The sequence below is a fragment of the Brachyhypopomus gauderio genome, chromosome 13, assembly GCF_052324685.1.
Source record: "Brachyhypopomus gauderio isolate BG-103 chromosome 13, BGAUD_0.2, whole genome shotgun sequence".
NCBI lineage: Eukaryota > Metazoa > Chordata > Actinopteri > Gymnotiformes > Hypopomidae > Brachyhypopomus > Brachyhypopomus gauderio.
Window position 1 is genome coordinate 15,401,224 of NC_135223.1, and position 14,930 is coordinate 15,416,153.

The following is a 14,930-nucleotide window of genomic DNA, read 5'->3' on the forward strand; positions in this document are numbered from 1 at the left end:
AAACACAGTCAGCCAGCCAGCAACACCATGCTCCACTCTGACCCTCTGTCCACATTCCGCAACTCCCACAAGCCCTATTATACACCACGCTGCATGTGGTCTGCGTGTGTGTGTGTGTATACGAGTGCTAAAATCCACACAGCATCTCATTACAATGTCAATATTAATGAGCCTGGCAAAGGCAGTTGCCACGGACACTCATACGTAGGTGAAATGCACGTTTGCGAATATAGGTTACGCGTGCGAGTCAGACGTGTGTGAACCTGTCACTCAACTGACAGATGTCCTGTTCACGCCATCCCTCTCTCTCTCTCTCTCTCTCTCTCACTCCCTTTCTGTCTGATTAGTTGCTAAGGGCTTATCCAGTCAGTTCTGTGTTGGCTCTGAATTAGGCGTCCCTGAGAAGGGCCTCAGAAGACAGAAAGCCCTGCGTTCCTCGCCACCCCCTAAAAACATTTCCATATGAAAGCCATTAAAGAGCCTTTTTAACACTGATGTCATTCCTGCAGTCTGAGCCTTTGTCACTGTGGCCTGCGGCTCCCGCCTGTACTCCGCTCCCCTGAAACTGGGTGTGTAACGCCGCACCGCACCAGTAGGGAGCGACACTGAGACCTGCCGGAGCTCCGCTCAACTCACATTTAAAACAGCCTGAACAGAAAGAATTCAGCTGTTCAGCTGGGGGCGGGGAGGGTGCTGGGGTCTCGGGAGAATGATGTGCACAGAGCTCACAGGGCTGCCACCTGCATAGACCCCCACACAGGCCACCTGCCTGCCCCCCCCGAGCTGAGATCGAAGGTGCACAAACTACCTGAAACCTGAGACTTCACTACCTCACTAGCGATTATGTTGTCAATGAGAAGAGTCAGATCAAGGGCTGGTGGAGAGAAGCTCGCACGTGTGCGGCAGAGCAGAGTACCTGATCGGCTTGGACCTTAGGGCCGACCGAACGCGAGGGACGTCTCGGAGCAGGTACGAGGACGCAGCCCCTACCTGCCCAGGGACCAGAGCAATGAGAGGACGGGGTCGTTAGCATGCGGAATGACCCTTGGCGACGGCAATGGCTACAGCAAGAATGCAGCACTTCGACGTGTTGTGGGGCATTCCTCTGGGAGGACTTCAAGTGGACTCTCCAGCTGCTGAGTGGGTTGGACCGTCCTCAGAGAAGATGGAGAAGGACAGAATGTGGATGGAATGCGAGGCATTTTGACCCCGTCTCCACTGAAGACTTCAGAAACGTCCACTCAGCTCAAGAAACAGTTCGGTGTGAGAGGTTAAGTGGAAAACTTAATTAAATGGCATTCTCAGTGCTTTCATTAACTCAAGCCCACACCAATCACAGAAAGAGAAGGGAGATATGTGAAGAGAATGTAGAAGGGAGAGAGAGAGAGAAAGAGAGAGAGAGAGAGAGAGAGAGAGAGAGAGAGAGAGAGAGAGAGAGAGAGAGAGAGAGAGGACGGCTGGGGGCAGTGAGTTAGAGAGAGGTTAGGTCCAAGAATCAGAAACTGATAGAAAGTGAAGGGGTAGATCCTAAGTGAGGCAGGTCATAAAAAAGAGAAGGAGAGAGAATGACAAAAAAAGACACTACCATTAAGAAAGGGAGTGAAAGCAAAAAGGAGTTTGGAAAGAAAACGAGAAATGAAAGATATTGTTAAAAGGGGAGTGATAGCAAGGGGAAGAGACGAAGAGAAAGTGGGACAGATGTAGAGAGGAAGAGATGGAGAGATAGTGAATGAGTGCTGAGGGGTCAGTAACTTAGTGACTCTCTACCATAAATCAATAAGTGAGATAAGACCCCCCCCCAGCTCCAGGTGCATTGTGGGTATTTCCACAGAGCACCATTGAGACCTCTTCTGTGTCAGTGCTGTCAGCCCAGCAGTGCGCCTTGGCCTACCCCAATTACACAACATGGTGCTGCAGCTCAGTCAGATGTCCCAGCGGAGATGTGGGAGGTCACTCTCAAACCCAGACGGGTTCCGTTTATGTACTTGGTAGATTGGGGGGTAGAAAGAGTAGGTTTTCTGCTGGGTACCTACAGGTTAATTTGAATTTGGTATGTACTCTATACATATATATATATATATATATATATATATATATACTGTATATACAATATACACACTACAGCTGTCACACATTAATTTACACATTCATTAAACTCATCATACATACGATGTAAAGTCACTATGCAGTTGCCCCTGCCCTACACACCCTGCCATGTGAGGGAGCTGTCTCTCCAGCAGGGAGCCCACATAGAGCTGCCGTAGTTGGACACAAGGCCTGGAGGACGGCCACCAATCGGCTGCTGGACACAGGGTTCATTGGCACGGGTGTAGAAGCCCAGGAGAAAGGGCAGGATGCCGGCAGAGGGCCCGGCTTCAGCTGGGAAGTGGCCTGCAATGACAAGAGCCCTTTTAGAGTCACACTAAACTGGCCGAGCAAAGCTGACTTTTTCATTTTATTGTTGTATTAAATACATCACATCTGGGATGACCTTAAAAGGTGAAATGACACGACACACTAAGATGAATGGTATATAGTTATTAGAGTGTGTATTAGGACATATAAATGCTGGGTAATTTCTTACAGGCTAAGTAATTATTGAGAATAAAAACACTGAAAGACATTTGTTGGCAGTTTGGTGAGCGAGCACTCCTCAACCTTTGTGATCTCCACAAAGGAGGATGGAAAAACACAGTCCCTCACCTTCTACTGTAGAGGGTGGAGAAAGACACAGTCCCTCACCTTGTACTGTAGAGCAGGGGTGCTCATTACGTCGATCGGAAGGAAGTGACGGTCGATCGCGAAGGAATGTGCGTAGATCGCGTCACATAAAATAGTAGTAGATGAATCGCACATCTGCACTGACGGTTGTATTTTGATTGACATTCACGGTAGCCAATCTGCAATCCACTCAACAAATTACGTTCGCCACCCCCCGGAGAAACACACAGTCCCTCACCACCTACTGTAGAGGGTGGAGAAACACAGTCCCTCACCTTCTACTGTAGAGGATGGAGAAACACAGTCCCTCACCTTCTACTGTAGAGGGTGGAGAAACACACAGTCCCTCACCTCCTACTGTAGAGGATGGAGAAACACACAGTCCCTCACCTTCTACTGTAGAGGATGGAGAAACACACAGTCCCTTACCACCTACTGTAGAGGGTGGAGAAACACACAGTCCCTCACCTCCTACTGTAGAGGGTGGAGAAACACACAGTCCCTCACCTTCTACTGTAGAGGATGGAGAAACACACAGTCCCTCACCTTCTACTGTAGAGGATGGAGAACCACACAGTCCCTCACCTCCTACTGTAGAGGGTGGAGAAACACACAGTCCCTCACCACCTACTGTAGAGGGTGGAGAAACACACAGTCCCTCACCTTCTACTGTAGAGGATGGAGAACCACACAGTCCCTCACCTCCTACTGTAGAGGGTGGAGAAACACACAGTCCCTCACCTCCTACTGTAGAGGGTGGAGAAACACACAGTCCCTCACCTTCTACTGTAGAGGGTGGAGAAACACACAGTCCCTCACCTCCTACTGTAGAGGGTAGAAAACTGTGAGGAAACTCACCTTCCTGAAGGAGGGAAAATGAAAAACAGATCTCACATAAAACTCACATAAAACAGAGATAGGGCTGAACAATCTGGGAAAATTGTTAAAAATACAGAATGTGATATTTTTGTACTGATCCTGGGTGGCAATTTAATTTGCAGTTATTATGTTCTTGAAGTTAAGCTCCAGGTCACATAATAAGAGACAGACATACCAAGCACAAAAGGAAGATAACATATTCCTAAAATAAAATAAAATAGTGAAATTATGTTATTTTCTATTATTGTTATTATTATAGAACTATTACAATCATTGCTATTGCAGAAGACAACTAATAAATAAAGAGTCGAGAATCTTTACAATAGAGGTAGGCCTAATAACAACATGCCAATTCACATTTGTTCTCTTCCTGAACACACCATCATATCAATTTATCACAAACTGGATCGAATATCTTATGAGCTGGACAACAATGTGGACTAGCTGGTGCCTCCTTGTTTTGAAAAGCCCCAGACTTTCAATCTAGGTCTAGAGTTCTACACCCAGATCAACTCACCTTCTTATCATCACCTTCAACTCATAATTATCGAGGCCTCCGTTCACTGAATAATCAGATAAAGAAAAGGCACGCGCTACTTTGGCTCGCAAGGAATGTAGATCGACACCATTGTACCGTTCAATAATGACTGATGTGCACTGTGTTAAGATAGTGACTTCTGACGATTCTGACAATAAACATGTTAACAATTTCAAGGTTGGGCATATTTGACGGAATCGTCAAATTATCGGGTCTCGAATTCAAGGTTGGGTATACGGAATGATCAGATTGTAACATTTTCCAAGACTCTTCGTTCTGAGGGTTCGTTTATTCCACCGTCCTGTTTTGAGACCTTGGGTGTGGGTCTATGTTATCTAGGCCGCATGACCCTGCGAGTTTTTAGGTTTAAAACAAAGACCAAAAACAAAAGGAACACATTTTTCCAAACCCCAACCCCCACCTCCATTAATTCCCGCCTGTCAGCCATTATCATCACCTGTGAGAGCACGCACGTGCACTAACAGCACGTACACACTCGCTCTACCGACTGACAAACACAACAAGAGTTTCGCGCCGAATGATTAAACAATGTCTGTCACGTCCGCACAGTGTCCGACTGACAATTATCTGACAGTTTCGTTATGTGACCGATACACAAGGAGCTTTTCTTATGCCTTTAAGAACTAAGGAATATTTTGTTTATTATTAAAATTTTCCAGGAACACCATATGAACTACAAGAAAATGAAACTCGCCATAAATAAAATACTTGCGTCTATGGATATAATTGATGATGGCTTTATTACACGCGAGTCATGCATTCCTTTCATGGTGAGGAAGTGGTAGTAATCAGATTGTTTTAATCCGTCACTTCGATGCTGAGTTAAAGTTTCATTCCGAAACTGAAAAACACGGCACACAATGTCAAACCTTGGTATTCTGTTACTTCTAGTAGGCTGCACGTACGACCTTTCGGGTGCTGTAGGCACGAAAAATAAATAGATGCACATTTGTGCTCAATAATTTTTTAATAAATTACAAACGTGGGTTCTCACATGTAGGCTACCTGTTTCGTACACCGGAATCAAAGGTAAAAACAATGCCCAGCAGGGAAGCCCTTCTATGCGTCTTTACTCACTCTGATACATACAGTAAAACAAGCACTTATTTTGTCAAGATCAACTTTTGTTGAAATATCTTAAATGTGTATACATTTATATAAAAAACCTTTGGGAAAATATGTTTAATGATTTAGATATTAAAGAAAGCCCACAGAAACAGGGTCTAAATGTTAATGTAAAAATACAAAAACATGGTCTGTGCACAAAACTGTGTAAGTCAATGATACATAAGACCAACATAGGTGCAGTGAGTGAGTAATAATAAAAATGGTCACAGAACGGGAACACCCAGCTTTGACAGGCACGTGCATATTGCATCTTTCTGTTCTGTACAGCACAAGTAATCCTGAAAAAATACTGCATTACAAATGTCACGCGGTCGACACGACCGAAGCCTTGGTCTTTGTAAGTGCATTCATTTGCTGTAAGATGGTGATGATACCACGCAATTGTAACAGTTTTGATCAACTTGTATTTGGTGTAAAACACACACAGAATGCAGAACATATCATGAAAGAATATATTAAAAGTTTAGTACAATGCAAATGATAAAAAATTAAATTGCACAGTTCAATAGCAGTCCTGCCGCTGGGCCGAGTAGCAACGCTAAAATCTTTGTTGTGCATTTACTCTCATGACTTTGTATCCTTTACATTTCATCTGGACCTAATGTTTAGGTGCTCGTTTTCATCTGAGACAGTCTAAGTGCATTGTGTATTAATACTGGTCCATGTGCTTGTTTGATCATTACAAGCTGCCATTTTCTATTTGCAAACATAACGAGCAATATATTAGTGTATGTGTGTGTGTGTGCACACCTACACACACATACCTACCCACACCACTTCAATGGGTCTCTTCACAGTTCATCAATTATTTTTTTTTTAGATATGTTGTGTATATAAACACACATGCATTTGCTCATACAAACAATAATATGATCCACATCTTATACTGTTCTGGCATCTCCTCACACGAAATGAGCTTCTCTGTTCTCAAAGTCCTGCACCCGCCTGGCCCGGAGTCTCTGGTAGACTGGCTTGGTTTGGGTCTTATCCCCCTCCTCTGGGCTGGAGCTGGAAGACTGTGAAGGGGAGAGAGGACCAATGGGATCAGCCTCTTCCTCGGGGCCATCCACAGAGACCTCAAGGCCAAATTGTTCCTCTTCCTCCTCTACATCATTTGTATTTAATGCTGCCGTCTTTGCACAGCTGTCCACTGTGGTTTTGGTCTGGCTGCCTGGCGGTTTGTAGAAGGTTCCCGGGGGTGGCTGCAGTGTCCGAGGCGGTCTGAAAGCCGGGGGGGCGGAGCTGTAATCAAATACATTGCCTTCTCTGCGGAGAACCGGTCCGGATCGCCCAGCTACTGCACTGGGCTTGTTAGCGCTGGGTTTGGCATGCTCAGACGAGAAGTCCTGTAGTGGAGAAGCGGATCGTGAGCCGGTGTGTCCTGTTTCAACGTCTGCTGGCAGCCTGCCCACGATCGCGGCGGTCCGTGCGGTGATGTCATAGTGCTTGTACTGCTTATCCCAAGTCCTGCGCAGGGTGTGTGTGTCAATGGAGGTGTTCCTGTGGTGGCTCCTGGCCTTCACTCTGGGCTTCTCTTCTTCAGACAGCTCCTCGATGGCAGGGTCGCAACATCTGACATCCGTCTGGTGAGCAGAGTTGCGGGCATTGCGTTCGTCGACCCGGGTGGTGGGGTTGAGGAGGCGTTCAGCAGGCATGCTAAGCGGCCGAGAAACCAGTTTGGAGCGTGGTGGGCGGAGTTGCACCCTGCTCACGTGGCTCCGCCTACCCAGACCAGGAGAGTTCTGTACTTCAGGGACACTTGAGGACAGCAGACCATTCAGGCTCTCCGAATCACCGTCCACAACTACAAGAAAAGACATTTTAGTCTTTTATAACAATTATTAAATGTTAAACACAACATTTAAAAATAAACGAGTCAGTACTATTAAACTATTAAGTTAAGAGTTACTAGACTATTGCGTTATTTAATGCATATATTTATGAACTACTATGCATTGATAATAATATAAAACAGTCCCAAGCATGAGATTAATGAGAGCCTGGACCTGCGTGCAGGATATTGAAGAGTACAGGGAAGAGTAAGACTAACCTGGAGCAAAATCCTTCCCATCTGGTCTGAATTTCACCTCCTTCACCTCCTCCAGGAGGTGGGTGGAAGGGATGACGGAGGAGTGCCTCTTGTACGTCTTGTTGCACTGACGCTGCTGTAGAGACACAAGACAGGGTTTTAGTCTGAACATCTACACCCAAGTGCGGGACACAGTCGTCCAGAAGACTGATGACAAAGTCCTGACTCAGATGTATGAGAAGCAGGACCTGAGGCTGAGAGGCACTGCTGTCTGTTCATCTCTGCTGGGATTATTAATGTCTGGAACGTAATACTGGCTGGTTTGAAAAATTTGCCACAGCACGTGCAAAACTTTAAGTAGGAAGGATTTAAGTAGAGCAATAGCAATAAAAAATTTAAAAGGGAATACTGAGTGCTGACTGATGTGCTCACTAACCAACGGGCACGTCCCACAGCCCCTCACTAACCTCCTTAATGTCCACCAGGGACCTGGAGTGGCGGTTCAGACGCTGTTCCTTCTCCTGTGGAGTTAAGCGGGACTTGATGGGCAAGGGGGAGCTTTCCCTCATGGGGGAGGAGGCTGGGAGGGGGCTCAGAGGAATGTCAAAGATCATCTCGTAATGTCTGATGAGAAGCTCAACGATCAGGGCCTGGTAGGGATAGTCCACCAGTGATGAGAGCGAGACGTCGGCGTCTGCCTGCCGCGGCTTGATCAGCGTGGGGCCGAAGATGATGCCCAGGTTGCTGGCGGTCATTTTGTTCTCCTCTGCCTTTTCTGTCACTCTGGTCAAGAGAGAGGAATGAGAAAATCATGTCAGACCGCACTGCAAAAGTCAACAATCATGCAATCATGTCTGCGATCATAATGGCTCTAAATGACCAATGTAAACTTAACCTGATCATTTTTGTAAACTCATAATTCATATGTGGTATTCATTGGGTAATTCACTATCACTGCATTACTGCATTGCAGTATTGAACACTTCAGGGCTGGCAGTTCTGGGGGGCGGGGCTTGGTAACTCACCTGTGGAGGTGTCGCATGAGTAGCTGCAGTGTTTTGTAGTGGGCTGAGGGCAGCTGCCGCAACAGGTCTTTGATCTTGAAGAGGACGCGGTTGAGCTCCACACTAACGGGCGGGGCCTCGGAGGCGGGGCTCCCACGGGACGCCTCCACCTCATCCACGATAATGCTCTGACTCTCCTTCGCCAGGCCAATAAAGTCGTTATAATAGCGGAAGAGGATGAGAGGTTCTGGAAGCTGCGTGGAGAACATGGCATGTGTCTTCAATTTAATTTAGATCATTTATAGGACAGCCGACCACAGACTTTTCAGATTAATAATATCCATATAAATAGTACCATGCAAGAACCTTTTTTATCTGTAGTTCAAGGTGAGCGCTGCACACGGAGACAGAAGAATGGTAAACACCCACTACAGGTGCTCATGGTTACCTGGCGCAGGTAGAGTTTGAGCACATTGCTGATGTCATGGGGGTAGAGATCAGACAGCTCCACCAAATCTTTGCCATTCTCAAAGGCCTGGCACAGCTTTTCTACTCGTGATTTAGCCCCATTCACCCTGTAGATTCCCTGCAAAATCAACCAGACGTCAGTGCATGTAAATGTCCGTGGCTAGGGTGCACACCCTGGGGGTAGATCGCTGCCGTGCGGGAAGCATCTGAAGGACAGGAGGCACACACCTTGATGCCCAGGGCTCTGTTCTCAATCTCAGATGTGCACTTCTTGATGATGAAGGGGACTCCATCAGGGCTGTTCCTCGCGGCCTGGGCGAAATCCACGGCAAACAGGTGGAGCTTCCCCTGCAGTTTCTTATGCCCACACTGGATGGCCAGAGTCTCCAAACACTTCTTATGGCAGGCAAGAGAACACTGGTACAGGAAGAGAACAGGACAGGAAGAGAAACAAGAAGGAAAGAAAAACAAACACAGAATGTGCTTAAAAATGTATAAACCACAAGTTTTCTTAAACACATCAATACTGTAGGGAAAACATAATTAATTATTGTTGTATCATAGGATGCAAACTGGTAGGAATATAAAAAAAAACAAAAAACAGCAGTGTTTGCAGTTTTTAGGGAAAGTGCATTTAATAGATGATTTAATTCCTTGTTCTCTTAGAGGAATGTGATTACAAACACCTCAAGGGAGATAGTTAAGACAAAGCCTTCTCAGATGTGAAAGTTGCGACGTACGTGTGTGTGCAGTGTGTGTGCAGTGTGTGTGCACGCATGTCTTACCTCCTCACACTCTGCGCCGTGAAACACCACCAGACTGTCACACTCTCTGCATTTCGATGGTGCTCGCAGTTTCCTCAGCTTGTGTGTCTGTGCTGCCTTTGACATCTGCGTGTTCCGGAAAGGTCCGGGAGAGCTGGCCGTCTCCGTGATCATCTCATTCAGACCTGAGAAAGACAGGCAAACGCTTTATCCAACTTCACTTCCTAAGAAATCCCAGTCCCTATAAACATACCCAACAAACATAAACAGCAGATGTCAACATGCCTCTAAATCCACACATACCATGAGTTCATTGAGATCATTACAGCCTTGCAACATACCCTGAGGAGATCACACTCTCGCATTTTTGAGGTCTGACACAGTGTATGAGCATGTTGTGTTTACCACAAACTCACCATTATCAGAAGGAGATGGGGGTTCTCTCTCGTCCAGGTCATCCGCTGAAGACATGGTCCCTGTGGACGGGGTCCGAGGAAGTCTCCTCTTAAAGTCGCCTAGAGCAGGACACAAGAGTCCCACTATGAGCCTCATGTTTACCACTGCACACAACACTGGAAGTGTCTGTGTGTGTGTGTGTGTGTGTGTGTGTGTGTGTGTGTGTGTGTGTGTGTCTTTGTCCTGGGCTAAAGCCTATGTTATCAGACCTGTAGTTCCTCAAGTCCTGTCTATCTACATGTGAGTCTGTTCTGGGGTGAAGGAGCAGTGTCTCTGCCTTTATGGCCTCTCCCCCAGCTGTGGGGCATGTCCTGCATATGCCCCGCCCGACACCCATTCACACACATGATCACTAATCAGTTTCTGCCTTGATGTTCCTGACACTGCCATTAATGAGTAGCGAGGGAGGCCTGTTGCTCTGCTCAGCCTTGCTGAGCCTGGGACGAGTGTGTGGCAGGCCTGTGACTACATATATATAAAGCTTTTTTAAAGTTTAATATTAATCACATTTATGCACAATCTACATGTTCTGAACATACTTATAGACAACACTACATTTTTGAGAGAATTATGAGAAGGTCATAGAAACTGTTAATTTGTTAATATGTTTGTGTTTACTATTGTTTGGTAGTGATGTAAGCCTTAGTGCCATGAGTCTTCATGATTTTCATGAGTGAGATTGTGCTGAGATGATTTGATGTTCAGTGGGACAAGGAGAGGCTACTGCATGCATGTTGACTGGTAGATTTGGAAGATAAGATAAGTGTGTGTGTGTGTGTGTGTGTGTGTGTGTGTGTGTGTGTGTGTGTGTGTGTGTGTGTGTGTGTGTGTGCATGTGCATGTACACCACCTGGACTGGCCGTAGGGGAGTCCATCGAGCGAGACTCACTACTGCCCCCTGCACTCTCAGAATCACTGCACATTCCTCCTCCCTGAGTCCCCACACCCCATGTTTTAAAAGGAGCCTGGATCCGTAAAGCTGAGAAAACACACACACACACACACACACACACACACACACACACACACACACACACACACACACACACACACACACACACACACACACACACACACACACACACACACACATTAACTAACAGAATCCACATCCACATTCAGGGTTTTACAATTCAACAGACTATCAGTTTTCAAAGGTTTGTGCCTATTAAATGTACTCAGCACGGCCTTTCACAGGGCAGATCACCAGTAGCTTTATCAGGAGGCCGTTTCTCAGGATAAGATTTGTGATATGCATTTCAAGTGCATGAGTAATTAGCATAATCAATCACTATGGAAGGACTATCTGGAATGTTTGGAATTTTGCAGTGATTTGAAAATCAATAGCCTCAATCACAACATGACAAAGTGTCAAACATCCCCCAGAAGCCCAGAGAGATTAATAAAGCTGTATTCCTTTTGTGTATTACAAATGTAAGCTATACTAAAGAGAGGATGTGCAATCATAGACAGTAGGATCAACTCGAAGGCTAACTAGAGTCCTGACTGTACATCAAGGAGTTACAGAGGTGGTAAGTACTCTTGTGAGCTGAAATCTGATTGGCTGTACTGCATGGAGGGGCTGGGCCTGAGGTGGAGGTCCCGGGTGACTAGTCCCTCCCTCCCCTCCCCCCTACCCACTTCTGGTCCACACTCTCTCACCGCCTCCATTGTCCTGTCTGGAGGTGCTAACACGTTTGTTTCATCTCTCCCCCTTTATCAGGAACACGTTTATCAGGAAGGGAGATACGGCCCCATCTCCGAGCTGCAGATAGGATCTGCAGTCATTAGTGAGAGTAGCGGGTCAGCCACAGGATAATGACTGCCATGCGTTCACACTCAGAGGCCTGATTCACTTAGTGGCATTCCAGAGGAAGTCAGCCAATTCCCATTTATCATGGGATCTACAGTGATCTAATTGAAGATGCCACTTGTGATTGTTTTTGAAGAGGGTTCAAACAGCTGTGTGAAATCTCACAAATCCCAGCGCGACACCCAGCGCGACACCAAGAGCTTTAATGAGGTGACGCAGGAAAGCCTAACAGAAAAGTGCTTGTATTCCAACAAGAATCCCAGCTGAAAGAACAAAGAGATTTTCTACTGGGCTGTTAAACTGATTTCCTATCAGCTGTGCGCACTTTGTGTGGTGTTGCGCTCCAGGGATTGTCCAGCATTACGTTATAAATATTTGGGCTTATTCTACTGTGCGTGTAATATGTGGTGTGATTATGCCACTTTTTTGCATTATTCCTTTCCATTTTCTCTACTGTGTTGGGTAACCGTACTACAAAGTGCTGGCTAGAAAAGCTTTTCTGTGTGGCCTTGAGTGCAGACACAAACTGGAGTGTGGTCTAAAATGTGTATGAGATGGAAATGTGAAATAAAATGGGATTAAGATGGGAATGTGGTATGAAATGGGAATAAGATGAGGATGTGGAGTAAAATGGGAAGAAGTCAGGAATGTGGTGTTTACTTTGAATGTCGGTGCTGCTGTGGGATCGTCTCTCTGCGATCTTCCCTGCAGGGAAGGGACCCTCCACCTCATCCAAGCTCAGGAAGTCTCCGGAAACTCCGGACGCTTGGGACAAGTTCCCCTGGGATGACAGGCTGGTGCTCAGGGACCTCTTGGTGACAGGAGACCTGCAGGATAGCGCCATGTGAACTCGTGAACTTAAAATGTGAACTTGCAGGTGCATAGTTCAGAAGGCAGAGTGCAGAGTGCAGAGCCCCAGCATACTCGCTTAACGGTTCATTCCCATGATGCACCTCAGACACAGTCCTAACACAATAACTGCCCACAACTCTTCTCCCACAATCCCACTTGGCTTTGATTTCAACTTCACTGTATTCACACTTCCTGGGGTGTTTGAAAATGCATCACACCCATTTTGGTTCTGGGCAATTTGAACCTGAACTGCATGAGTGTATGAGAGATGCAGATGAATCAGCCTCCCAGAAGAGACCACAGAGTGATTGTAGAGTATAACGGGAGTGTCAGCTGTGTGACATTCAGTCACACTGTGGTGCAGGTTTTCCTCTAAAGGACACAGCCACATGTCAGAATCACATCACTCCTCTCTGTTTGTTGTTTTTTTTTTTGTTTTTTTTCCCACGGTGCATTTGATTGACACGTAGGGCAGTTTTTTCTCTTCCGCACTCTTTCTGTCTGCCTGTGAATCACACTGCTGACTTTCCAAGGCCCTGAAACAAAGGGCTTTCAAATGAATGTGTTAACAGGCCTCATCTACAGTTGCAAGCCCATGGCCAAAGCTGCAAACACTGCCAATCCGCTGGATCTGAGAGCTGGATCCACACATGAACTTCAGCTGCTGAAGATGTCCTAGCCTCCTAGGGTTCAAGAGCTCAGTGAAAAAACTCTCTCTCTCTCTCTCTCTCTCTCTCTCTCTCTCTCTCTCTCTCTCTCTCTCTCTCTCTCTCTCTCTCTATCTATCTCTTTCCCTCCCTAACTGCTTCCCCTTCACCCTGTTCTCCTGCACTCAGCAGCTGAATAAAAATTACTCCCTCATTCTCTCATCTGCAGTTTTGTTCTCTTTCGTTCTATCCTTCACTATCATTTCCTTAGTAAAGCCCTACAGGTGTTTGCTCAGCGGTGGTAGATTCTCTACCTCCGTCTCTCCCTCCCTATCTCTATGCTTCTTTATTTCCTTTCCTCCCTCATTCTCTCCCTCCCCTCCATAAAGTTTAAGAATGGGAGGAAACGGTTCAACCACAGACAGTGTTCAGACCAATGTTTTTCACTTGTGTGTGCATTTTGGAGTAAGCTGTGTATATTGAAAGAGAGTGTTACACTTGCGCATAAAGTGATTCACTTCCTCTTTGCAGAAACTGCATAACTGAGAAGCTGATTTGTTGTCGTTCTAAATATGCAGAAGCTAATCTGCACCAGCACTGAGGAAACGTATTTCTGAGTAGAAAATGCAATACTTTGGTAAGGGGCTCTGGTTAAGAGGATTTTACAAATCATCATTAGAGAGTCTCACCCTGCATTTTGAGTCTCAGCTAGATGGAAGGTGAAGGACTCGGCTCTGGTCCTGTCTGAGGCGATCCCCCTCACGAAGTCCGTGTAGCGCTGACCAGGTTCGTACAGCTTGGAGCTCTCACACAGAGTCTGGTTGTTGACGGGCAGGGACGCCACCTGTGCCTGCTGCATCTGGAACCAGTTCACTGTCACCTGGACAACAATCACCAGCCGTCAGGCGGCGTAGTCACCAAAGTTCTGACAGACACGCTGATGCAAAATGTACTACAGGACTACAGAACTGAGAGGGACATTGTGAACATCCACCATGTTTGAGAGTGTGTGCAGCATAACTCACCGCTTTCAGAGTCAGATCACACTGAAAGATGATGGTGCGAATCTGAGCTAGGATGGCACTTTTGGCGTTGGACAGCTCCACCCGTTTGATGCCCACGTCCGAAACGCAGTGCTTGTAATGTTCTTGAGCCTCCTCCGCCTGTAATACAGCCACCAGTGAGACACAGTAAACACACACACACACACACACACACACACACACACACACACACACACACACACACACACACACACACACACACACACACACACACACACACACACACAGCCTACTACCCAGACCATAGACTGGTTCCTTTTTTGTAACTTCCCCTCTGTCTGAAAAGGATCTGTCATGAAGGTATGACAAGGTCAGAATGTATTTAGAAGCAGAAGAAAAACTGAGCACAATGTTGTGCAAAAAAAGGTGTGTAGGGACGTGAAGGAAATGCACACACCCGGACACATGCACACACATGCACACGCACGCACACACACACACACACACACACACACACACACACACACACACACACACACACACACACACACACACACACACACACACACACACACATGCACACACAAGCATGCACACAAACATAAA

The 14,930-nt window shown here is 46.4% G+C and overlaps 1 protein-coding gene across 3 annotated transcripts in view; it reads right to left on the reverse strand.

Moving 5' to 3' along the window:
* Window positions 1–5,107: 5,107 nt before the first annotated feature.
* Window positions 5,108–14,930, reverse strand: part of arhgap29a (Rho GTPase activating protein 29a) — a 37,200-nt gene continuing 27,377 nt past the window's right edge. For all 3 annotated transcript variants that reach the window (XM_076971213.1, XM_076971214.1, XM_076971215.1), the window contains 12 exons: window positions 14,346–14,483; window positions 14,010–14,200; window positions 12,482–12,648; window positions 10,859–10,987; window positions 9,969–10,067; window positions 9,574–9,737; window positions 9,017–9,205; window positions 8,769–8,906; window positions 8,342–8,574; window positions 7,784–8,099; window positions 7,338–7,452; window positions 5,108–7,091 (listed from right to left, as the gene is read on the reverse strand). In XM_076971213.1, coding sequence (XP_076827328.1) covers window positions 6,190–7,091; window positions 7,338–7,452; window positions 7,784–8,099; window positions 8,342–8,574; window positions 8,769–8,906; window positions 9,017–9,205; window positions 9,574–9,737; window positions 9,969–10,067; window positions 10,859–10,987; window positions 12,482–12,648; window positions 14,010–14,200; window positions 14,346–14,483 — 2,781 coding nt within the window. In that variant the 3' untranslated portion in view covers window positions 5,108–6,189. The remainder of the gene's footprint in view (window positions 7,092–7,337; window positions 7,453–7,783; window positions 8,100–8,341; window positions 8,575–8,768; window positions 8,907–9,016; window positions 9,206–9,573; window positions 9,738–9,968; window positions 10,068–10,858; window positions 10,988–12,481; window positions 12,649–14,009; window positions 14,201–14,345; window positions 14,484–14,930) is intronic.